General features: G+C 42.1%; 1 protein-coding gene across 6 annotated transcripts in view; it reads right to left on the bottom strand.

Annotated features, from left to right (window-relative positions):
- Positions 1-26,712, bottom strand: part of EML4 (EMAP like 4) — a 239,149-nt gene that overhangs the window by 50,370 nt on the left and 162,067 nt on the right. For 3 of the 6 annotated variants that reach the window (XM_040351517.1, XM_040351520.1, XM_040351518.1), the window contains exons 3-7: positions 22,686-22,809; positions 16,309-16,473; positions 10,258-10,386; positions 5,930-5,955; positions 5,589-5,621 (exon numbers count right to left, since the gene is read on the bottom strand). In XM_040351517.1, coding sequence (XP_040207451.1) covers positions 5,589-5,621; positions 5,930-5,955; positions 10,258-10,386; positions 16,309-16,473; positions 22,686-22,809 — 477 coding nt within the window. The remainder of the gene's footprint in view (positions 1-5,588; positions 5,622-5,929; positions 5,956-10,257; positions 10,387-16,308; positions 16,474-22,685; positions 22,810-26,712) is intronic. The other 3 variants (XM_040351519.1, XM_040351521.1, XM_040351522.1) reach the window with 3 other exon arrangements.

The following is a 26,712-nucleotide window of genomic DNA, read 5'->3' as shown; positions in this document are numbered from 1 at the left end:
AATGTTTCCAATGTAAAATTACAGTTGGAAGCATGTAAACTAGGGTGACCAGACGTCACCGGACTGAGGACACTGTCCCCGGACCAAGTGTGTCCCCGGATTAAAGGGGGTTGTAAAGGTTAATTTTTTTTTATTTTCTAAATAGGTTCCTTTAAGCTAGTGCATTGTTGGTTCACTTACCCTTTCCTTCCATTTCCCTTCTAAATGTTTTTTTTCTTTGTCTGAATTTCTCATTTGCTGTTTCTCCTCAGTAAGCTTTCCGGCATCATCCGAGCGATGGTTAGTCAGCCAAAACAGCTTACTGAGGAGGAACAGGAAGTGAGAAATGCAGACAAAGTAAACAAAGATTAACATTTAGAAGAGAAAGCGAAGGAAAAGTTAAGTGAACCAACAATGCACTAGCTTAACCACCAGCCGCCGCAGTTATACGGTGGAAGGTTGACTCGGCTGCGCGAGATCACGTAGCTATAAGTCATCTCGCGATTCAGCCAATAGGGGCGCGTGCGCGCCCCCTGGTCCCGGCGGGCGCGATCACCTGCGATCGCTCGTTACAGAGCGAGAACCGGGAGCTGTGTGTGTAAACACACAGCTCCCGGTCCTGTCAGGAGGAGAAATGCATGATCGTCTGTTCATACAATGTATGAACAGCGATCTGTCATTTCCCCAAGTCAGTCCCACCCCCCCCCCTTCAGTTAGCACACACGCACACACACACACACACACACACACACACACACACACACACACACACACACGGAACATGATTAACCCATTCCTCACCCCCTAGTGTTAACCCCTTCCCTGCCAGTGGCATTTTTATAGTAATCAATGCATTTTTATAGCACTGATCGCTATAAAAATGCCAATGTCCCAAAAATATGTCAAAAGTGTCCGCCATAATGTGGCAGTACCGATAAAAATCGCTGATCGCCGCCATTACTAGTAAAAAAAATAATAATAAAAAGGCCATAAAACGATGCCCTATTTTGTAGACACTATAACTTTTGCGCAAACCAAACGCTTATTGCAATTTTTTTTTACGAAAAATATGTAGAAGAATATGTATCGGCCTAAACTGAGGAAAAAAAATGTTTTTTTTATATATTTTTGGGGGATATTACAACAAAAAGTAAATATATTTTTTTTTCAAAAATTGTCGCTTCATTTTTGTTTATAGCACAAAAAAGAAAAACTGCAGAAGTGATCAAATACCACCAAAAGAAAGCTCTATTTGTGGGAAAAAAAGGACGCCAATTTTGTTTGGGAGCCACGTCGAACGACCGCGCAATTGTCAGTTAAAGTGACGCAGTGCCGAATCGCAAAAAGTGGCCCGGTCATTGACCAGCAATATGGTCCGGTGCTGAAGTGGTTAAAGGAACCTATTTAGAAAATAAAAAACAAAACTTTACAACCCCTTTAAGGTAGACGAGGCATCCCATGCTGGCTGAGAAACAGCCTGGTGGCTCAAATTTTGACGCCCCTGCTGGACGATCTCATTGCCATTCCTGCTGCTGCTCAGTGGAGGAGAGGCAGAGTGTAATATGCAGTCCTGTGCTCTGTGTATTATGAAGTCCTGTGCCATTTGCCAATACAAAAAAATATGTCCCTGGATTTCATTAAAAAAATCTGGTTACTCACTATATCTACTAATTTGTATGCAAATCACAAACTAAGCAACAGAATAAATTGATCAGCAAAATCTTTTAAAAAATTGACTAAAACATTATATTAATTTGACTATATCTAAAACTAGAGCTAATGCAGTCTAGGCAATGCAATTTTCTGAATCTGCACCTGAGCAGCGCTCAGTCATTCATAGACAGCTTTGTATTCATAGAATGCAAAGCTGCCTATGAATGAACAGGCTCTACTCAGCCTGACTGTTTTGCCCTGGGCATGATGAGGGAAGTCTGTCTCACAGCTGAAACCTGGTACTGTATGTAGCTTTAGGCTACACCGTTTATACACCGCTTAGAGCCAATGCAACAGTTAGTGAAGGAAATGGTTTGTTTGGACCAGCTTTGGTCTGAATCAGATTCCAATGCCTTGTTTCCACTGAGCGGATCGGTTCGGTACGGTTCGCTATTTTGGGTGTTTCCATTATGAAAGTGTGCCATTAAACCGAACTGTACCGGACCATTCTGGGTCCTGCTTCAGATGTGGGGCCATAGGAAATGGAACGGTTCCATTAGGGCGGAGATACAATACATTCCACTGATTGGTGGACGCGCTAGGCATTTTTCCAAACCCTGAATGGTCCCTGACGGTCCGATTTGCAGTGGAAACGCTCACGAGAATAGACCGGTCCCATTCTAACCGCTCCATTCTTACTGACCCGAACCCGTTCCGTGGAAACAAGGCATAACTCTTCGCTACACAATACATATGACCTTTTTCAGGGAAAAAAATAAAGGATTTATAAAAATTTATGGCTAACATTTTAGAGGAGCATTTCTATACGGACTAAATGGCCTACAATAGATTGAATAAAAAAAATAAAGCTGCAATACTCACCCTAAATACAGAGCCGTACCATTGCAGTACTTTCCCACAACTGGATGTCATAAGTCTGACAGCCAGCATCATTTACCCCATCTCCTATAAGTCCAGGCTGTCATGTACATCCCCCTAGCCTGTGACTGGGCAGTGAAGGAGATAAGCAGTGATAAGTCAGCACATAGAATTCCCTAGTGCTGCTTCTTTCAACGAGCTGGACAGTCTGGCAGTGAAATCAAATGTTCTGGAAGTTGGAAGTGTGTGAATCCTTTAAACATTGTGAGCCCTTAAACAACCCAATTCCAAACCAAGTATATCTGAGGTGGGAGCAAGTTTTTCATGGCCAGCCTTAGTCTGATCAATGTGCAGCCACACAGGCCAAGGCTAAAGTCCAGTGAAGACCAATAAACATGCATAGAAACAGCATGCACAAATTATAAAGGATTTCATGCTAAAGCAGAGTTTGTAGAGGGTAAAAAAAGCTGATTGAGAAGCCTGAGAAGAGTTTTAAATAGAAATCGATGAAGTTAGTTTATTTTCTGTCAATAGAAGCCAGCATTATGTCAAAGCAGCAGCAGACTATGAACAGCAGAAAAAGGTTCAGATAGAAAATTGCATAAAAGTAGCATGCAATAACTTCTGCCCAACGTAATTGGATTTAAAAACGGCATGTAGATAGTTTTAAAAAAAATTAAAAACTGAGTTAAAAGGGGTAATATTTATTTTATTTTAATTTTAAGGCAAAATGCATCTTTAAAAAAAAAAATGCACGTGTTTTTGCAAGTAAACACATGTGCATTTCATTTTTTTTCCCAGGGAGCCTGCAGAGCATTGAACCTGTGATCAGTGGACCGTGGGTTCAATGCCAGGCTCTTCTTACAGCTCAGTACCGCCATACGGACTGACAGCTTCAGCTTCAGCATGCCAACAGCCCATAAAAAAACACCAGCCATCTGCTGCAATGGCAGACAGGACTTGTAGTTCATTCACAGTGATCTGATCTGCTGTGTGCGTGGAGCTCAGTGTTTACAACATGACAGCTGATGCAGGAAAAGGATACCCCGCCTGCGGTTACAGTGCAAGGGGTAAAGGGTATAAGCTGGAACATATGGGTGCAACATCTAACTAAAAGGTGAACTTGGCCTTTAAAACTCCTCAGAGGTTCTGACTTATAAAAAGGAAAAAAAAAAATATCAAAAAAAAAAAATAAAAAAAAAATTCCCCCCACATATGCGAGGGCTTTTTAAGAATTAACAAACCGTTGTTCATAAAAATGTATTGTGTAAAAAAAAAACATTTCTCAAAAATTGAGAAAGGCGGCTACTAGGCTTTTAAATTATCTGTGGCAGGACTTCCTCTATTATAAGTTCAATGGTAGATGAGGGCTAGATTTTACATAGCCTTGGGCTCTCTAATAGAGTTAATGCTGTAGGAGCTGCACATTACTTGGCATCCTTTTTGCCTCTTGAAGAGCCTCATTAAATATAATGTGCTTGGAGCACCTGAAAATCTGTCACCAATTCAAGGCAAAAATGACAGGTTCTCTTGAAAAAAGCAAATCTCCCTCATGTCAACACCTTTAGGCCTCTTTCACACTGAGGCAGTTTTCAGGAGTTTTAGAGCTACAGAAAAACTGCCTCCCATTCTGTGCAATGAGTGCCCTCACACTTGGGCGGTGTGCTTGCAGGACATTAGGAAAATTCCTGCAAGTAGCCTCTTTCAAGCACCGCAAAAATGGCACCAAGTGTTGGGTTGTGATGTGAGGAGGAGAAAGGAGTTAACTCTATGAAAACACCAACGCCATCCAACATGGAGAAGAGTTTAGACTCCTAGCTTTGAAGGAAGGAGCGGAGGACCAGGGAAGGTATTAGCAGGTGGAGGGGAGGGGGAGTTGTTCTTTCTTACAAGAGAACCTGTCACTTCACCATAAACAAAGTAGCAAATGAAAGAATCCAGCAGAGAGCATTAGACACTTTCATAATGCCTATGCAGGAGCACAGGTCTCCAAAGAACTTCAAAAGCTTTTTGGGCGATTCGGCTTCCTGGTATTTCACGTCTTATCCTTTTTAAAGGGTCAGTAGACCCAAAACTAAGTTCCCCTTTTACAAATTAAAATAAACAAACATCTTTTTGTAAATACATTTTTTTTTTTTGCATTATAATTTTTTTTACTCTGCTGCACACAGGTGCAATACCTTACAGGCTGCAGATTGTGGGTGCAATGCCTGGATCCTGCAGAACTTCAGTTTACCCGACCGCCCGTACCTCACATGGGCAGAGTGTTACTGAATGGCAGGATGAGTGTTAATCAATGGACTACATGAGTGCTCACTCACCAGCACCCTTGCAGTTCATTGAGAACTACAAGCCGTTGGCCACAGAGGCCGACAATAGATTTAGCCCATTCATTCGCAGAACTCTGAATAAATGATGCAGCCATGTAAGTGGATCCCCGCACAGCGGCGTGGTTTTAAAATTCTTATGGCGGGTGTAGGGAGAGAAACCCTCGCCCGCTGTCACAGGAAGGGACGATTAGGGAGAGGAGGAGGCAGGCATTAGAACATGTTACACGGTCGACCCTAAATATGGGTGGGACATGTAACGTGTTCCAAGGGAGAACTTATCCTTTTAAATGCTAAAAGTAGTTTTAGAATAGGATGCCCCACACTTTATTACAGACCCAGAAAAGGCATTCAGTTTATTACTTATGAATGTCTGCTTTGCACTGCATAGCAATGTCCAGTAAGTTTACTGCCTGCCTATTTGTGTGCACTAATCAGGGGAAGCCAAATATCATGAACTAGCCCGATATTCAAAACACCCTGTGATACGTATAGTTTTAAAAGCTTGTGTTGAGAGGGATGGTTAGCATAAAACTACACATCTTTTAAATTTCGAGGCACGTGCTATTTTTAAGAGCGTATATATCATAATCATGGGGCTACCGTTACAATTAAACCAAGAGGCAGAAGTCTTCAGGCCAGAAATATATATTTTAAGAAGCAGAAATCAGCAAAACATTAGATCAGGAGAGCATAAGGAAAGGTGTGAAGAAACAAAGCCAAGCGGTACGATCTGAGCAACAATCTTACCTAGGCTGTTTTTTTCTCGTGTGGACATTTTTGCTGGTTTTGAGACAGAAGTAAAACAACTTATAACGCCAGAATAACAAAGTTTTTCATCTGCTTAGCATGTAATCTTGCTGCTAAATTTTTAATTTATTGTGAAATGAACACTTAATCAAAAGCACACACTATGAGTAAAAATTGTGTATTAACAAAAGTTCTTAAAAAAAAGAAAAAAAAGAAGAAAAGGAAATTCAAAATTAAAGTTTTTGTTTTAGTCATATGAAAAGAAGAGCGATAATAGTAAGCACAAGAAAAAAGTAAGCACAATGAGATAAGAAAGGCTGCATGGTCTTGAGTTTTTTTACCTGGGCTGACGACAATATCTTTATGCCTGAAAACAAAAATAATTCATCATTACTTTACATTAGCAAATTCAGACTTGTTGGCCGCTACTTGAATGGCATGGGCTGGCTACAGCTTGTGACTGAGTGCCTTAGTGATCACAGGGGCTTGTGTGGGCAAAAGCTAAAATTGGTTTAGACTGCAAAGATTTCACAATATGGCCAGAAATGTACATTTCATTCTGATGGTTCAGTTCAAACAGCTCTCCACATTAGACAACCACTGAGGCCTCAGAAAAGAAAGGTTATGTGAGCAACACAAACAATAGTGTGTAAAATACTAAAACATTCAGAATGTTTGATGCCACATTAGCGCACAAAAGGGGTTTACTTCTCAGAGTTCACTTCAGCAAAACATGTATTAATTTGCTGTGGGGGATAATAAAATATGTTTTTACTTAATAGTAAAGAAAATAGTTCCATTACAATACCTGTACTTACAACAAAATGAATGAACAGCAGCACTGCAAAGACCAGGCATGAGTTTATGAAATCTTTTTTAGACTAAAGCTTATTTTTTTTTATTTTTTTTTAGGCATTTTAGCGCTAGAAATAGCCCCTGTAAAGTGCCTGAAAACTGCCACCCATTCATTGCAATGGGTGCTTTCATACCTGGGCAGTGCGCTTGCGGGCAGTTCTAAAAAGTCCTGCAAGCAACATCTTTGAGGTGGTTTCCCTGCCCATTGCAATAAAGTGGCAGCACTTCCGAAGCACCTGACAAGCGCTTCAGAAACCACCCTTTGGGGTAAAAAGTGCCCGTTAGCATCCGAAAAGCATCGCAAAAGTGCTGCTTAACCACTTAAAGCGGTGGTTCACCCTCCTTAACATCATTCTAGCATTACATTCGGCATCGTAGCGCGAGCTACAGTATGCCGGTCTTACATTTTTTATCCCCGTACTCACTGTGCTATTGCACATTGAAGATTCCGACTCCCGCGGGGAATGGGCGTTCCTATGGAGAGGGAGGATGATTGACGGCCGGCTCTGGCACGTCACGCTCCCCGAAGACAGCCGGAGTAGGTCTCGGCTCTTCACGGCGCCTGCGCACAGGCTATGCGCAGGCGCCGTGAAGAGCCAAGCCTATTTCGGCTATTTCCGGAGAAGCGTGACGTGCCAGGGCCGGCCGTCAATCACCTTCTCTCACCATAGGAACGCCCATTCCCCGGAATCTTCAATGTGGAATAGCACAGTGAGTACGGGGATAAAAAATGTAAGACCGGCATACTGTAGCTCGCGCTACGATGCCGAATGTAATGCTAGAATAAAAATTTTTTTTTTTTTTAATAGGGTGAACCCCCGCTTTAAGGACCGTCTCCTGCACATTTACGTTGGCAGAATGGCACAGGCACGTACCTGTACGTCCCCTTTAAGTGCCTAGCCGTGGGTCGCGAGTCCGAAGCTCCGTGACCGCAGGACCCAATCGCCGGTGTCCCACGATCGGTCACAGGAGCTGAAGAACGGGGAGAGGTGTGTGTAAACACACATTCCCTGTTCTTCACAGTGGCAATGTCACTGATCGTCTGTTCCCTGATATAGGGAAAGGCGATCAGTGACGTCACACGTTCAGCCCCGTCCCCCTACAGTTCGAAACACATACGAGGTCACACAACTCCTAAACTGCAATTGTAATTTTCACAGTAAACAATGCATTTTTATAGTATTTTTTGCTGTGAAATGACAATGGTCCCAAAAATGTGTCAAAATTGTCCGATGTGTCCGCCATAATGTCGCAGTCACGAAAAAAAAAAAAAAAAAAAAATTGCTGATCGCCATTAGTAGTAAACAAAAAAAAAAAATTGTAAAAAAAAATGTCATAAAACTATCCCCTATTTTGTAAACGCTATAAATTTTGCGCAAAACAATCGTTAAACTGAGGAAAATGTTTTTATATATCTTTTTTGGGGGTATTATAGCAAAAAATAAAGATTTTTTTTCCAAAATTGTCGTTCTGTTTTTGTTTATAGCGCAAAAAAAAAATAAAAAATAAAAAAATCGCAGAGGTGATCAAATACCACCTAAAGAAAGCTCTATTTGTGGGGGAAAAAAGGACGCCAATTTTGTTTGAGAGCCACATCGCACGACCGCGCAATTGTCAGTTAAAGCGACGCAGTGCCGTATCGCAAAAACTGGCCAGGTCCGGGTCTTAAGTGGTTAAACAGCGGCAAAGCTTCGCTGAAACAAGCAGAGCTTTTCCGTTAACGGCCGGCGCTTTCAGTGTGAAAGCAGCCTAGTGTTTGTAGTCTGGTGGTATTTATGTACCTACAGAGATGAGATTAAAGAAGTATAGCTGAAGCTCCTTTGGCCCTACTACTCCTATGGACCCCATTTTCAGCTGTCAGCGAGCTAAAGCACCATCAGTTGCCGTCACTCAGCTGGTCCAGGCACAGGAAAGATCCTGAGAATCAGGACTCAGCCTCTCACCATGCCACCAAAAGCCTGAGCCAGCTGCTCCCGCCTCCTCCATAGCACTCCAGTGAGCGCTGGAGGTGCTGAGCAGAAAGCCGGTGGACCAACAGCAACCAGCTCTCTGCTCAGAGAATGGTAGAAATGAGTGATCAGCAGTGCTTGAAAGCTCAGTTCTCGGGATGGAGCTGGCAGGGGACAGCTGCAGTCATTTAGGAGAGTATGAGTTTTTTTGCTATTCCCATAGCGACATCCAGCTTGGAGTGCTTAACCACTTACCCCCCGGACCATATTGCTGCCCAAAGACCAGAGTACTTTTTGCGATTCGGGACTGCGTCGCTTTAACAGACAATTGCGCGGTCGTGCGACGTGGCTCCCAAACAAAATTGGCGTCCTTTTTTTCCCACAAATAGAGCTTTCTTTTGGTGGTATTTGATCACCTCTGCGTTTTTTATTTTTTGCGCTATAAACAAAAATAGAGCGACAATTTTGAAAAAAATGAATATTTTTTACTTTTTGCTGTAATAAATATCCCCCAAAAATATATAAAAAAACATTTTTTTTCCTCAGTTTAGGCCGATACGTATTCTTCTACATATTTTTCGTAAAAAAAAATCGCAATAAGCGTTTATTGATTGGTTTGCGCAAAAGTTATAGCGTTTACAAAATAGGGGGTATTTTTATGGCATTTTTATTAATATTTTTTTTACTAGTAATGGCGGCGATCAGCGATTTTTTTTTTCGGTATTGCGACATTATGGCGGACACTTCGGACATTTTTGACACATTTTTGGGACCATTGGCATTTTTATAGCGATCAGTGCTATAAAAATGCATTAGATTACTATAAAAATGCCACTGGCAGTGAAGGGGTTAACACTAGGGGGCGGGGAAGGGGTTAAGTATGCCTGGGTGTGTTCTTACTGTGGGGGGGGGGTGGCCTCACTAGGGGAAACACTGATTTTCTGTTCATACATTGTATGAACAGAAAATCAGCATTTCCCCGGCTGACAGGAACGAGAGCTGTGTGTTTACACACACAGCTCCCGTTCCCCGCTCTGTACCGAGCGATCGCGTGTGCCTGGCGGCGATCGCGCCCGCCGGGCACACGCACGGGAGTCGGGGGCGAGCGGGGGGCGCGCGCGCGCCGCCGGAGCGCCCCTAGTGGCGGCTAAGAGGTAGGACGTCCATTTACGTGGTCTCGCCTAGGAGAGCCACCTTGTGGACGTATAATGACGGTGCGGCGACGGCAAGTGGTTAATGAACTACCGGGGTGCTGTTGAGCGCTGTAGATAGTTCATTGATGCTTAGTGTCATTGTGCAACTACCAGCTTGTATGAGCAGACGGCTTATACCGAGTCTGCGGGAGCCCTGCATTGCACCCATGATCTGCTAATTGCAGGTTCAATGCTTTGCAGGCTCTTAGTTAAAAAAAAAAAAACACCTTACGCCTTATCAGGCAATAAAATTCAGTAGCACTTTTAAACATTCTGTGCTCGTCTTTGGTATCATACCAAACTAACCGTGACGATCAAAGATTTTCTTAAAACAAAAAATAAAAAAGGCACACCAGCATTACACACCCAGCCTGCTTATACAAGCTAACTGGTGACTTTGCAGCGTCTCCTAAAACCATAGCTGGACTGGGAAAACCCACCAGCCATTATCTGTGGACTTGGCTGACTATGGGATGCATTGTGGTGGAACAACATTTACATGTGGATATCAATGCCGACTAAGGTTTGAGGTTTTAAAGAGCTTTATAGTTTTATTAAAACTGGATCAACCGAGATAGAGATTTTTTTTTGTAGGCTGGTAAAAAACGACTAGCCCTTCTGAGATATATCAAGCAGATATATCATACGTTATCATTAACATTTTATACTTACTTATCTGAAGCTTTGGAAGCCTTTGAGGTCAGTTTTGATGTTGAAGCTGCCCTCATTAGCCTGTTTCGACTGTCATCAGAGGATTCCCATGCGTTGTGCGATTTTTCAATGGTGGTGGTTCTCTTTATACTGGCGGGGTTTAGAAAATACAGTTACCTTAAATGTTACAATAAAGAAACATCAAGCGAATGACAGATACTGCAAGGCGTCTACTCAGCCATATGACAAAAAGGTAAAGAAAACCCAAGCAGAAAATACATAAAAAAAGCACATGGCAGCCGTTTTGAAAAGGACTGGCATCCATAACCAGACCGGTCACTGTCCTGGTTTTTAAATACAAGTACAGAAAGGGGGGTTAAAGACAATATTCTGCAAACCTAACATTTAAGTGAGAAAGCAAATTTAGTTAGTAAAGCAGGCAGGCACCACCATAGACTATGAAGGGCGAGGACAACACACATTGCACGTTACAATTTATTCATATGGAAGAAGGTAGACACAAACGGAAAGAGGAAACACCACAGAGATGCTAATGACCACAGAAGCATGCCTGTCTGCAAGTCCTCATTTCATTATTTAAGCTGAATCTGTCAGTTATTTAAACAGCTGAGGTGAGAACATTGCAAAGTGTTTAGCAGTAAAGTTGCTGCTTTGATGAGAATTTTGGAGTAGATTAGTAACAGGGAAATCACAAGAGCAGGGGTAATTGTTGACACCCAAGCAAAGCTTAGAAACAGCAAATTTGAAAAGTGAGGATACAAGGGCATTTAGACACTCCTATGCCAGGCAAGAGTTGTAATGATTCAAATCATGTGTTTAAAATAGAGAAAAAAAATATGATAATCATGTCTATTGTCCCACAACTTCACAAAAGACCGACCGCAAGGAGCAGTCTAGGTAGAAGAACATGAAGTCCTTCACTGAACAAACCATTTTAAGATGAACCAAGTTAGTATGCCTCCAGTTTTATCACTTCAATTGAAGATTTGTTGCATACAAGAGGCTACATTCAAACTATCCTTGGACCTCCAATATCTGTAGAATTGTGCAGAGACTCAGGAGAAGAAAGCCATTCAACATAAGTTATTGCAGAGAAAAGCAGAAAGCTTTAATAGACACCAAGAAAATATACTATCATGGGCAACCTGGAGATTATAATTTTTGGCCTCCACTGGTGTACAGTAGTCTGATAAGGATCAAATATATTATCAATGCACTAGCACCTGAAGATGTTCTTCAGCAACAAAATATGTTGGGTGGAGCGTGAGCGGCTGACTCTTTTATGCTTGCTGGTGGATAGTGTTCGGCTGACGCAAGCTGTGTGACAGTATTTCACTATGGGGCTCATTTACTAAAACTGGAGAGTGCAAAATCCGGTGCAACTCTGCATAGAAACCAATCAGCTTCCAGGTTTTACTACAAAAGCTTGAACAAGCTGAAGTTAGAAGCTGCACCAGTTAGAAGTTACCATGCACAGCTGCACCAGATTATCAGGTTTTAGTAAACCTACCTCTACGAGTCTGTCCTTTTCCTCTCTCCATGGTCCATTTATGATGCCTGCCTGAGGGGTTTCATCTGATAATGACCGGTTATTTGGTAGTGTGCCGCGCAAGTTCAAAGTTCTTTTTTGAAACCGACCTGGTCTCCAGCTGCGGAAGCTCTGCAGAGGACACAACCAACAATGGCTGTGAAATTAATGGGGCGTGACGTCACTCATAGAGTTACTATGTGGCTTCCATTATCAGACGTGTCCTCTGCGCCCTCCTCCACAGCGAAGCTGCAGCTGACAGCTCAGCATGGGATCGGGTTGGATCTGCTTTAAAAAAGGTATGCATACCGATTTCTTTTTTACAGGGCTAGATAGGTTAGTGTTAGATCGTGGATATATGTAGACGCAGGGATTTTAGTGTTAGGGTGGACCTCTACTTTAATGCAGAGAAGACATTAAGTTTAATTTAAAAAAACTTACCTTTACAACCACTTTAAAATGTGAACTCTTTAAAATACACTATAGTTCCCTTTCGTAAAAAAAGACCAAGTATTCCAAAGCATGCCAATTTGTACAATAACTTTTCATCATTATATCCGGAAACATTTTATTGGTATATTAACAGTAGCTTAATGTTCTGTAAAATGCCATTAAACCTGATTAAAATCAGTGTAGCAAACTGGTTCTATTTCCGCTGATGTTTGTGAAGATGAATCTCGCTTTCTATGGCTTTTTGGGTTACATTGCAAATCTGTTAATAGCTCCGCTTTTAAACCATAAAACAATCTAAAGTTCCAGATTCCTCCTCTCAAGCGGAACATGACACTCTGCCAGCATTTTATTATGCCCTTTGTGTGCAACAGAAACATTTATGGCTTCAGCCTGACAAGCTTGAACAGGGCATTCTTAGCCGAGGAACACATAGCAGTAAGTGCACTTGAGTTATTGTAAAGATTCTCAGCATACTTAGAGGCTCTTAATAGGACTGAGCCTCAGGACACGCTAGAAGGGATTGTTCAACACCGAGGACGTGCTAGAGGGGAATTTTCAACACCGAGGACACGCTAGAGGCGATTGTTCAACGCTAGAGGACAAGGTCAATGACTGCTGAAGATCATTGCCATTACAGCCCCTTTACAAATTAAACTTTCCCACACTTGAGATCTACCGCTTCAATACTTTTAAAACTTCCAGTCTCCAAATGTATTATTACTCACCACAATATCTATAACAGATTCATAAAGTAAAAAAAAAAATATGAACTAAATTAAATGCATCTGTCAGATGCCAGTCTGATCAATATTTTTATCTCTGGCAAGAGCGGTGTGTCTTTAAAAATATACCATATTTATCGTCGTATAACGTAGGTACTGTGTTGTGGAGGAGTAGCACTGGCAGTGTGGGTACTGTATTACCAAGCAGCAGTTCACATAGTGCACATATGGTGCTACTGAGAAAATAAAGCACAACTATACCTAACCTAGTTATGGTCACTTTCCCTATATCACAAGATAAGAGAGTCGCGTCTCCTCTTAGTGTTCCAGGTCAGGTACCAATAAAGTCCAACTAACCATCTAGGGCAGGAAAACACTGACTAGATGCCTTCAAGGCCAAGCGCCAGCTGTATTGGTCTAATTTTGAAACGGTGGTTGCTAAACAGGGTCTTAAAGTGGAATTTCAGTAAAAAATGAAAACCTGCCCTTGCATGTCTGTTAACTATAAGTGTTATATTGTGCATTATTAGAATTGCAGATTGGACTATATTGTTTCTAATCGAACAATCATGACCAGGTCTCCAAACTGTGGCCTGCGGGCTGGATGTGTCCCTTTGCTTGCATTTATCTGGCCCTTGGGGTACTGTTCCTCCCACTAAATGTCAATGATGGGGTACTATCCCCCCACTACAATATATATATATATATATATATATATATATATATATATATATATATATATATATATAAATTTGACACTATAGGCCAACATCTGTATGTGTATAGAACTAGAATGAAGTCAGACTATATAGGCCAAACAAGGAGTCTTATATAAAATAAATTAGTATGTTTAAAAACAAGGACTTTCGTAAAAGCAAATATGGTGTTAAGCGGATCTGTACTTGATAGTGCCTAGATAAACCAAAAACTAGAAAAGCCGGACTATATAGGCCAAAGCGGAGTCCTGTACAAAATTGTCAATTTGTATTATACATAATGTTTTTAAAAAAAGGAACGATCATAAAAGCAAATATTGTGTGGTGCTTATCGGATCAACTGTACTTAAAGAGATTGTAATGTCTTGCTTTAATTCCAAATGATGGCAAGGAGGTCCTCATGTGTCAATGCGTTTTGCCAAAATTAGGCTTCATCAGGAAGCATGAGCACACTACAGTAAGCCTCTAAAGAGAAATAGAGCTTCCATTTCATCTATACATATGATAATACAGGCTATCACTTTGCTGTGCAACCTAGCACCAAAATGCACACGATCCGCTGGGTGGAAACCGGAGCAACAGGGGGAGGTCCATCAGGACACCACAGCAATAATACGTCTATATCAAAGATTATAAGTAGCCATAAAGTCTGATGTTGCACAGATCTACAGATTACTGTAGGGTGATCATGTGTCCTGATGAAGCCTAATCTTGGCGTTTTGCATAGACACGAGGACCTCCTTACCATCATTGGAATTATCAAGCGAGACTATTACAATCACTTTATGTACAGTTGATCCAATAAGCACCACACAATATTTGCTTTTATGACGTTTTAAAAACATTATGTATAATACAAATTGACGATTTTATACAAGACTCCTTCTTTGGCCAATATAGTCAGACTGAGTTTTTGGTTAATCTTGGCTCTATTCCGCCCAAAGACACCAAATTTGGGGCTTTCATCCTCCTCACAAGGACCACCACGTCTGGGGAATTGTGTCCTTTCACCAATTTCGAGACATGTTCTACCTTCATTGGTCATAGTCTTGCCCCCGCTCAAGTCTGCAGCACAGTTGACTGGCCCTTTGTTTAGAAAGTTGGAAGGCCCCTGGTCTAGAAAGTCAGCATTCCTCCTGAACTCTACCAACAAAAATGAACCAGTTCAGCCAAATGTGGCTGCTCAGAGGCACTACCTGGAACCGTTGTCGGTGACGGCATCATGGTACAGCTCCGACCAGCCTCGCCCACACACGTCCTCTCTCCTGTCCGACCCGGCCCAGCACCATCTGTGATGCCCTGTGTGTTTGAATGAATGAGGATGCACAAGCGTCCTTATTCATGAATGCTCCAAAAGGAATGTGCTTCACCACCTCCTATCCTGCCAGCCTCTTTATGGCTTTCTGGAGTGACAGAGCTGCACGTGTGCTTCTAAGGGTCTTTTTATACAGGGCAGACTCTGGCTGTGATCCGCTTGTTCAGCAGGGGGGGGGGGGTCTGGCCGCAGATCCCCACTAAGCAAGCAGATGACAGGTCCCTGTCCGCTCCGCTTATTCAGCCCTTTGCTTGATGAGCAGACGCATGTAAACAGACCGCCTGTCCATAAACACCTGGCTACCATCTGATTCGCTAGACAGGAGGGGGGGAAACAGATCCCCATCCATCTGTTTTTAGCGGATTGAATTGGACGTAGGCGGATGTAAAAACAGACATGTCGGTTTACACTCTGCTCCACAGGAGGAGAATGGAGGTTCCCGATCAGGTCCGCCTGAAATATTTACATTGTGTGTGAAAGGGGACTAAAGAAACACATTTTACACATATCGATATACTAATATGGTGTAACTGATTGCATGGAGTTATAAGCAAGCCTTTCCTTCCGCTTTAAGTCCAAGAACAATCCACACTTGTGGAACTCTGCTCAGGAAATTTCGTTGCAATGTTGAGACACTGGATACCATTTCTGTAGAAAACATTCACTGGTTAGTCACACATTTGAGGACAGGCTTTTGGAAAAAAGGGCAGACCATTATGTTTGTAAATTAATAAAGGTGGATTAATCTTGTAAAGTGCTTTTACCTTCCATAACTCTTTACAGAAAACACTGAACTGTGTGCAAATGTCCTTGTCCCCCCTAAGCCAATTTCCTGGTCTCCTTTATAAGCACACACGGACCAGTTTAAGTGGACGGCAACCAATGAAAATGTTTGAGAGCTCAGAGGACCCCGTAATCCCTGTGTACAGGTAGCTTTAATGAAAGTGGGGCAAGGGGTGTCAAAACATTTGGCACAAAAAAAAAAAAACCTGCCCCCCCCATATTAAAGTTCTGGGCTGTACACGAAATGCATATTCCCATCTTTCCTCTAATATTTTTGCAAAAGCTGGAAAGCAAAGCAATTTAAGCACTATAGAGAAGCAAAGTTTGCAAATTTTGTCAGCTGTTGCAATAGCGATCTCAGCCAGGCACTGTATAGGCAATGTGAAAACACATTTGCTCTTGAACAGACAGCAGCAGCTCTCAGATAAAGTGCTACTTGACACTGCGCCCCTCCCCAGTCTGGCACTGCGGATAACAACACAGACTAATCATTACAACTCTTGCCACTTGTACCCTCCTCGGTGTGATATAAACCTTTTGGTTGAAGCAGCGTTCCTGCTTTCCTGATTTTGCCTGTGTGTTTGGCTGGTCTGTGGGGAAGGTTGGGGAGAAGGAGATGCCTGATTTAATGGGCTCTGATCATTTGTATTTGATTCCTCTTTGACGCCTTGGGGTCTCTCTTTCTTTTTCTCTGTGCTACTGTAAAAATAAATGAGAACAACATAAAACACAATTGACAATGAAATATAAGAAGACCCAAAAAAAAAAAAAAAGAGGAAAAAAAAGACAAAATAAATGGTAATGGAGTAACGTCACAAAATCACAAATCACCTGTGACACCGGAGGGCTTCTGTACATACAGTAAAGGAGCAATTAGGCTTCAGTGTGTTCTTTTTTCAGATAATGGACAAATCCCCCTAGAAGTGCAGACAAACTGTCTGCAATATTCATTTATTATGGCCATTAAAATAAATGAACACTTAAAGGGGTTGTAAAGGTTTGCTTTTATTTTCTAAATCAGTTCCTTTAAGCTAGTGCATTGTTGGTTCACTTACCTTTTCCTTCGATTTCCCTTCTAAAGGTTTTTTTTTCTTTGTTTGAATTTCTCACTTCCGGTTTCTCCTCAGCAAGCTTTCCACCATCATCCAAGCGGTGGAAAGTCATTTAGAACAGCTTACTGAACACCTTACTGAGGAGGAACAGGAAGTGAAAAATTCAAACAAAACAAAGAAAAAATACATTTAGAAGGGAAATGGAATGAAAAGGTAAGTGAACCAACAATGCACTAGCTTAAAGGAACCTTTTTAGAAAATAAAAAACAAACCTTTACAACCCCTTTAAGTTCTAAAGCAATTAGCTTTTAAGCGTGTTACATGCTGCATGCGCTTGGCATTTTTTTCTGCCGGAACGCTCCAATATTTTTTGTTGGGCATGTAAATGCCTACTGTATGTGTGCATGAATGGAGGGGGATTTAGGAGGTGAAAAAAAAGTCAAACACCCTTAACCACTTCAATACTGGGCACTTTTAAACCTTGTCCTTTACAGGCCAATTTTCAGTGCCGCACAATTGTCAAAGTGCACACAAATCCACACAAATGGCTTTCTTTTGGTGGTATTCATTCATCACTGGGTTTATGTTATTTTATTTTTTTTAGCAAAGAAAGGTCAGAAAAGTTTGGAAAAAACTTCATTGCACACTTCTTCACCGATGTGTGCTGATGAGGCAGCACTGACGAGGAAGCACTAATGTGCAGCACTGATAGGTGGCTCCGATATGCAGCACTGATCTGAAAGGTAGCACATATATATCAGCACCGATTGGCACAAAATGGGCTCACTAATGGGCACTGTTGGCGCTGCACTGATGATCAGTGCCCCGATTATCTGTACAGGTCTCCCCTGTGAGGAAATGCCGCCAATGGGCTCACTGTCAGTGTGAGACAAGGAGAGGCAATAACCGGCATTTCCATGTTTAGACATGATCAGCTGTGATTGGACACAGCTGATCACATGGTTAAATTGGCTCTTTACCGAGATCAGGGTTGAGCCGTGTCCCAGCGTGATCGCTGCGGGCGTGCAGGAGTGTCGAGACTGGGGCAACGTCATCCCAGAACAGAGCACCCCATCCATTTGTCTATATGGCGGGCGTGAGGTCGTTAAAAGTGGAGTTCTGGCACCCAGTTTGCATGAGGCCAAAAACAATTTCATGAAAAATAAACCCAGGTTCATCAAGGAGTGGCCGTGTATGAATTATTGGAGAAAAAGGTTTTCGTGTTGAGTCACTATTCTTTTTATTATTATACAGGATTTATATAGCAACAGTTTGGGCAGCACTTTACAATATAAAGGGGGACAAAACAATTACAATGCAGGTGGAATAGGAGGACAAGTGGACTTAAACTTCCCCTAAATGACTTCAATCTGGCTTAGGTATAGGATCCTGGGGAGATTTTTTATCAAAGTACCACCAGAGCGCTACTTCCTGGCCACAGTAGATACTTTATGATGATCAAATTACTCATACTCCCCAGCACACTGTTGATGGGACACTGCATTACAATAGAGAATGGCAATCCCCATCTGCACCTGGATGCAACATTTGTCATTAGACTCCATGGGAATGCATAGGTCTTCTGTATATACATCCCTGTGCAGGCGTTCCCATTTATGTCAGTTAAGATGCAATGGCTACATGGATACAGCCTCTGCTCCCAAATTAACAGCTGTGCATTTGGATGGGCCAGAACACAGACTATTTGCATTCAGGGTTGAGCACCTGCATGGCTGTTAAATTTGGAGCAGAGGCTGTGTCCATGTAGCGGCTGCATCCAAATTGAAATAAATGGAACTGCCTGCACAGAGATGTATATACAGAAGACCTATGCATGCCCATTGAGTCTAATGACAATCTTCGCATCCAGGTGCAGATGGGGATTGCCATTCTCTATTGTAATGCAGTGTCCCATCAACCATGTGCTGGGGAGTATGAGGAATTTGATCATCATAAAGTATCGTATTTATCGGCGTATAACACGTACAGGCATACAACACGTACAGGCATACAACACGTACAGGCATACAACACGTACAGGCATACAACACGTACAGGCATACAACACGTACAGGCATACAACACGTACAGGCATACAACACGTACAGGCATACAACACGTACAGGCATACAACACGTACAGGCATACAACACGTACAGGCATACAACACGTACCCCAACTTTAAGGGGGAAGTTTCAGGGGAAAAAAAAAAAACTTTACACAACCCCCTGCGTGTAAACACGCAGGCACAATTGACCCTCTATTTTCGGGGGTACAAAAACGAGTGTTATACGCCAATAAATACAGTATCTACTGTGGCCAGGAAGCAGCGCTCTGCTGTTACTTTGATAAAAATCTCCCCAGGATCCTATACCTAAGACAGATGGAAGTCATTTGGGGGAAGTTTAAGTCCACTTGTCTTCCTATTCCACCTGCATTGAAATGTATTGTAATTGTTTTGTCCCCCTTTATATAGTAAAGTGCTGCAGATAAGGAAAGCCTTCTATACACACACACTATAATGTTATAAACTGAAGCGTTTACATTTTCATTCAGTGTCTGTGTGAGCAATGCCACTTAATGCACAATGCCCGAAAATGCGTACATTAAGGCAGCACAAAAGGTAGATGTGAATGGACCCCTCAAGGTTTCATAAACTGAAATAGAAAAAAAATTCAAGTCTGGTTCAGAAAAATAAAAAAATAAAAGAAGAAGTAGTATTAAAAAAAACACACACACACACACACACACACACACAACTTAGTCTGCAGTATTACCAACACAAATTTGTGAAATACTTTATTTCCCCAAATATGATCTACTTTTTCCCCCCCCAACAAGTCATTTGAATAATGTATTTGTCAATGCTGTAAACGGATAATAAATGTACATTTTTCATAAATATTAAAGGGAGTGTGCTACTTTGTACTTGTGAACATCAAAACCTAGCTTTGATAGAATTCCTTATAGGATAAAATAGTGAGGCAACTCCAATTTAATCATTTTTCATGCAGCTCTTTGAAGCTCGGATGTGTAAAAATTGCATGTAAAAAAAAATAAAAAAAATAAAAAAAAATTATATATATATATATATATATATATATATATATATATATATATATATATATATATATATATATATTTTACGCACATACCACAAAAGTACACACATCAACCAAGACCCAATATTATATCATATAGACCACATAATATAAACAAGATAAAACATTTATATATAAAAAATATATATACTCTTCAACAGCCCTGAAGCAACACATTTTGGGATATAAAGAGATTTCCCTCAGATTTTTTTTTTTTGTTTTTGTTTTAAAATGTCAACTTCTGCTAATACTTTTGTGAATCAGTACCGCTTGGACCTTGAAGGAGACACACCCTGAAAGCTCGTACATGAAAAATAAGTTAGTGCAAATAAAAAAAGTATTACGGACAGTGCTCAATTTTCTCTGGGATATAAAGAAAACAAAATTAAAGTCCAAGTTCTTTTTTTTTTTTTCCCTTAACGCCAGCTTCCCTTTATATCAATTTACACCATTACCTCTTCCCACGGCTGCACACATATGGGCCCCAACGCAGAGCGGCTACATATATGCGTTTCTATGTAAAACAATTTACTGTGCTGAGGGTGCACATCCAGCACAGTAACTGAAGTATCACGGAAAGCTTCTGGTGCATACTTGCGTTTGAAAGCTTTTTATTATGTGACCGCTGCAACAGCCAATTACAGCAGTCACATGATCGAAATGCTTGTCTCCATCTCCCAGATTTTTGATACACTTAGAACCGCCTGTCCATTTTGATCCGATCCCATGCACCAGACAGGTATAAAATAGGGTCACCATCTGCCTGGATATCACAAACAGAATCGGATAGCAGCGGATTGTCAGCCGACGTGCCACCGCTGACATCCACCGCTCCTTAGGAATAAATGGAGTGTTCGATCAGGTCGCTTGAAAAACTGACAAGCGGACCTGATCAGAAAGCCAGTGTGAAAAGGGGGCCCTCAGACTCAAAATCGTTCAGCAGCTGACCTCATTTGCACAACTTACACCTGACCTCCCCCTCCAGGAGATTGTTCCCACCCACCTCTGTACTCACATACAAGCAAACTGAAGTTGAATTGCGCTTTAATAAAGCTTGCTGAAAGCTCTGCAAAATTCTTTGTCGACGCTTGCAACGTTCATAGAGCTCTTATACAAGCTGAAGCCTGTGTGAAACTGGCCTTCGAGGAATTCATCCTCTATTTGACATGTTACCACTACCATCGAGGGTAAAGGTAAATCCCAAAATTTGGGTTGTCCCCAGTACAGTAATAGAGGGAAAATCTTTCCTCTTTCCAAATCTCTGGCTATAGGACAGGAAATTAAGGTAATTATCTCCAAGGGGACCCAAAACGAAAATATAAATTGACAGCGGGTTATAACCTTCCCTTAGGCTTGGTTCACACCTATGCGTTTGATTGTTTCTGCAGTGCTTTTTGTACACACAAAATGCAATTGTTGTAAAAATTGCATCAACATTGTACTATATGCATTTCCGCAGCTTCTTCATTATTATGTATTTAACCAAAAGCACCACTGTGCGTTTTAAAAAAGAGTCCCTGACCGTTTTCCAAAAATGCAGTGGCTGAAAAAAAAGCATAGATGTGAATGTGTCCCAGTTAAATGAACTGCAGTGCGTTTCTGCAAAAAGCACCAAAAAAACTTATAGGCGTGAACCAGGCCTTACTTTACACATGAAAAAGAAGAAGAAGAAAAAAAAAAGAGGTTTTGCCTATAGTTCTAATTCTAACAGAGAACTTCATGACATTTCAAATGTACACAATATAACTGGGTACCGATATTTAGCCCCCTTTCACACTGGGGCAGTTTTCAGGCGCTTTAGTACAAAGTGCCTGAAAATGCGCCCTAAAAAAGTTTTAGGAAAGTTGGCACATGTTTGTCCTGCTTACCATCATCACTGGTGTAAAAGTGAGAGAATCTCAAAATGTGGGTATTTTCCCAGAACAGGAAACAGGAGAAATCTTCCAATGAGGACACTAGTTCTGGCAATAACCAGGAATTCCCTCACACGTCCTATTTTTACTATGAGACAGGAGGTCAAGGGGAATATCCCCAATGGGGGGGGGGGGGCGCTGACAGGGGTTATAACCCTCCCTTATGCTATCCAAAATAAAAAGTTTTGCCTTTAGATCCACTTTAACCATTGTTGGGGCAACTTTGATTTCTAGGACTTGAAATTTTCAACAGTGAGCATAACACTTTTTAACTAGGTTCACACAATTTTCAATACACTTTGTATGGCACATCACATTAAAATGGTGCAGGACCTTTTTTTCCCCGCAACCGAATCTCATTGCATGGGTGTTCACACCCATGCGATGCACTCCTGGCACTCAGACTGCATTTTGTGATCTTTCTCGGGGTGTCATTAATCTAACATTGACACCGCAGCAGATCGCATGAATTGCCAAACGATGGGATGCGGGGGGGGAAACACAGCAAATCTTGTGTGTTTCCCGCATTGCATCAGTGTGAACCAGGGCTTAATGGACTTTGAGAATTGGTACAAGCACCTGTACCAATGCAGCAGAATCCAAAGCTTACATTTCTGTATTTGCAGCATTTTTAGGAGATGAAACATGGGGAAATCAGCATGTAAGAACAGTTAGGCTTCATGCACACTGGACATTTTTACAGTGGCTGTTTTTTGCTTCAGGCATTTTTTTTCCGCAGCCAGTAAACTCCCCAGCATGTTATTCTATGTGTCCATGCACACATAGGCTTTTTATCAACTTTTTTGGAAGGGGTGTTTTCTGGCTTTTTATATAGATGGTAATACCTTTTAGCAGCTGATGCCAATGTATCTTTTCTGGCAACAGATCCAGTAAGGGTTGGTTTTCTGGTTCCCGCTCCTCCATTGGTAATACAAGACATAGAAAGGGCTTCACGTAGTGCTGGAGGACCTGGGGGAAAAAAAAAAAAAAAAAAAACGCAATAAAGTATTTGGTATGACGGCATTAGGCGGTAATTCCAGCACAGTCCAACTGCAAGACAAGGCAGAACGCCCCGTTTCCTGTGTGCCCGGTTCACACCACTGCATTGTGTGTGTGTGTGTGTGTGTGTGTGTGTGTGTGTGTGTGTGTGTGTGTGTGTGTGTGTGTGTGTGTGTGTGTGGGGGGGGAAATTTCCCTATACTCCCCAAAACAACAGAAGTGAGATGAAATCTCTCCATAGTCACCCACACAAGTGACCGCATTGAGAGAGACCCCCCCCCCCCCCTTTACATTCCATGTAAAATGTATAACTCATTTTCAAACCTACAAACTAAAGCCACCAGGACAAAATGGTGTGTAAATCTACCAATCTTTACTGAACACCCCCCCCCCCCCAAAAAAAAATGGATCTAGATCAGTGATTCTTATGGACCATAAACAACTTTACATGCAATATACTTTATTTTATTGAATTTTTTATTGAAATTTTATTTCCTCATATGACAAAACACAAAGTTTGCATAAAGTAAACAATCCCAAGATGGATCGCACGGTTTTTCGCATTAAGGGCCAGTTCACACCAGACGCAGTTCTGTGTGCACACAGAACTGAACGGAACGGAACCGAGTCTGGTGTGAACTGGCCCGAAAAAGATTAGTGGACACCAATACAAAAAAAATAAAATCTTTTCATTTTTGTAAGAATCATACCTACCTAGGTGGATGCACCATCGGTCTGATGCTGCATCCGTCCCCCAGTGCCTCCAAAATTGAGAACCGAGCAATAAAACGCCGTTAATTGCTCGGTTCTCACAGCTCCCTGCTCTGCCCCCCTCGCTCAATGGAGGGCTGGGCTGCGGAGGGGGCGGGAGCGGTCAGCTCAGGATCTCAGCGGCTTGCCGAGAGGCTGAGCACCGATCCAGGCATGTGGGCGGTTCCTGACTTGATTGTCATGATCTTGCCCGAGCTTGGACTGGCTATGTGAAATTAGCTGAAAATGGGTCACAGGAGTGCAGAAAGGACTGTGATCCACAGGAGAAGAACAGCAAATGAGCTTTGGCTGTACTTCTTTAAATACAATCATTACACAAGGAATCACCCCTCAATATTTATGCGAGAAAAAAAATACTACAACCGTCAATCAAAAATCGACTTCAAATCCCCAAGTCCCGCTACAAGTCAAAAGGAGAATGAAAATTTGAAGTCCAAGAACCCCGGCTGTGGAACGCACTACCAACTAACATCCGAATAGAAGAACATCATTGGGCCTTCAGAAAAAAACTCAAGACCCGCCTATTCTGAAGGATCAGAACGACAATGGATACCAAGCGCCTCGAGGCGATTCAGTTCGCATTTGTAGCGCTATACAAGTTATTCACTCACTCATTGTGTGCAAATGAAACAAAAACCATTTCAATTCTGCTCTAATCTACACTACTACTAGAAAATGAGAATCAGCACTTCCTATTATGGAGTGGCAAAAGATGGCGGTTGCACAGAGAACAATTATACAAATTTTAATTATAATTATGGGCCAACAACGATTGGCGCTATAAGCAGCGGTGGGGTGCAATTTCTTTCACTTCTATCGACCGAAAACCATTAACTGGAACAAGGGTGAGCTCTGTATAGTACATTTTATTTTAATTTTTTTATCTGACTCTCATTGAACCCCTGATAATCATTCAAGGACTACTAGGAGGTCCACGGACCCCAAAGGAGGAACCCCTGCTCTAGATAGCCTTCCTAATGCATTAACCTGTGCTGTGGATAATTAAATCATTAAATAGCTTCTCACCCAGAGCACATTTGTAAGCAGTCTTTGATCTGTTGCGACACAACATCTACAAACACACCTTTGTGCAAAAGAAAAACACAACACCTTGGCCCGTGAATGGAAGAGGTGTGTGGTTTAGAAAAAAAACAAACAAAATGATTTTCAGACATGAGGCAGATCACCTGAAATGACAGCTTTCTTCTAGCAGGTAATCCACAAGCCTGCAAACGTCACATTGTCTGACAATTAGCAATGTATGCCGTCTGAGAAATGCCCGTTTTATCTTTTTGGCTTAGACCAACCACCAGATGTGAAATGAATACAAAACAAGACCCGTTGTTTGGTGATCAGGAGGAGAGCCAAAACTGGCAGAAATCAAAGTAGTAAACATCTTCCACGCTTAATGGATTTAACTACCATTTTAAAAAGGGTCCTTTCATTTCAGGATGAAAAGATAGATGGTCGCAGCATTTAGATACAGCTTTATTTCATAAAACCAAAGTCTTGCAATAAAAGTAGAATTGGAGACGATGACAACGTTTTTTGAACAGTGAAAGGAGAGGCTGAAATCTCTATCCAGGTTTTTATTGCTGTCTGTGTCACCGAGGATTTCCCTCACTTCCCGCCATGTTGCGAGAGCTGGAGGGAAACCCTTATACTCCATCAGAGGGACACACACAGCAGTATATTGCTAATTGCTTGTCTCTTGCCAGTTGGAGCGCTGTAGTGAGAAACTACACAGCGTACATCCTCAGGGAGAAGATATTCACACAACTGGAAGCAGTGGATGCCTATGGCCACCAGCAATCAGCAAAGTCTGAAGACATGGGCAATGCCCCTTTCACACGAGCCCCATTCAGTCATGTTTTTACTAAGGCCCCTTTCACACAGGTGAACCGATCGGGTATGCCTGACAGTTTTACAGGCGGACATGATTGGACCCTCCATTATCCTCTAGGGAGTGGCCGATATAAACAAGGCATGCGTTTGTTTTACCCGTCAACATCCAATTCAATAAAAACAGATGGACAAGGATCTGTTTCCCTATCCATCTAACGCATGCATATGCAATTAGCGGACCTCCAGCTGTTGCAGAACTACAAGTCCCATGAGGCACAGCAAGACTCTAATAGCCACAAGCATGACATCCAGAGGCATGATGGGACTTGTAGTTTTGCAACAGCTGGAGGTCCGCTATTTGCATATCCCTGATCTAGCGGATTGGCATCAGATGGCAATAGGGTGTAAACAGACAGGCGGACATTCGACCGCCCATAGAGGAGAGCGGACTGTGTCTGTGACCCGCCTGCATAAGTTGAGTGGACACAAAATCAGCAGACAGATTCCCCACTAAGCTGGCGGAGTCCAACCCATGTGGAAGGGGCCTAAGAAGAATGGATTCTGTCACTATCCGTTAACATTTATCTTCCATTTAGTTCTATTTCTTTACATCAGTTTTTCATCCAATTTGGTTTACGATTCCTTTTTTTAAAACTGGACAAAAATGCAATATGCTCCGTTTAAAAAAAAAAAAAAAAAACTGTACTTCCATAGAAGTCAATATGTGGAGGAAAAGAGTGGAGGCGATACAGGGGCAGCATGTGCAGAAAGAGTATGGAGGGTCAGTTAGCAGGAAGCATGTGAAGGAAAGCGTGGTGAGGGCATGGCAGGGGGAAGTGTGTACAGGGGAGGAGTGTGGAGGGTATAAAAGTGGGTAGTAAAGGCAAGAGAGGAGTAGAAAGTGGTTTAAACATCAGGCAATATGTGCTGGAGAGGAGTGCTTAATTTGTCAACAATTTTTTTTTTTTTTTATATAACAAACATATCATAAGTACCTGCTGATTTTGTATAGAGCAGCCCTGATCCTCCTCTTCTCAGGTCCCTTGCCGGCGCTCTGGGCACCTCCCCCTTGCCAAGGGCCCCCATAGCAAGCCGATTATGATGGGGGCACTTATGCAAGCCTGCTCTGGGTCTTATGGGCAGCCAAGCCCCATCCTCCAATCCTGCCTCACTGGCTGTGATTGATAGCAGCGGAATGACCCAGGAGAGTCTCAGCTCTTATGCACTTCACTGGATCCAAATCAGACTTAGGCAAGT

The sequence above is a fragment of the Rana temporaria genome, chromosome 4 (genome assembly GCF_905171775.1).
Source record: "Rana temporaria chromosome 4, aRanTem1.1, whole genome shotgun sequence".
Lineage (NCBI taxonomy): Eukaryota > Metazoa > Chordata > Amphibia > Anura > Ranidae > Rana > Rana temporaria.
The sequence above is the reverse complement of the archived record's forward strand: the minus strand, read 5'-3'. Positions and strand labels throughout refer to the sequence as shown.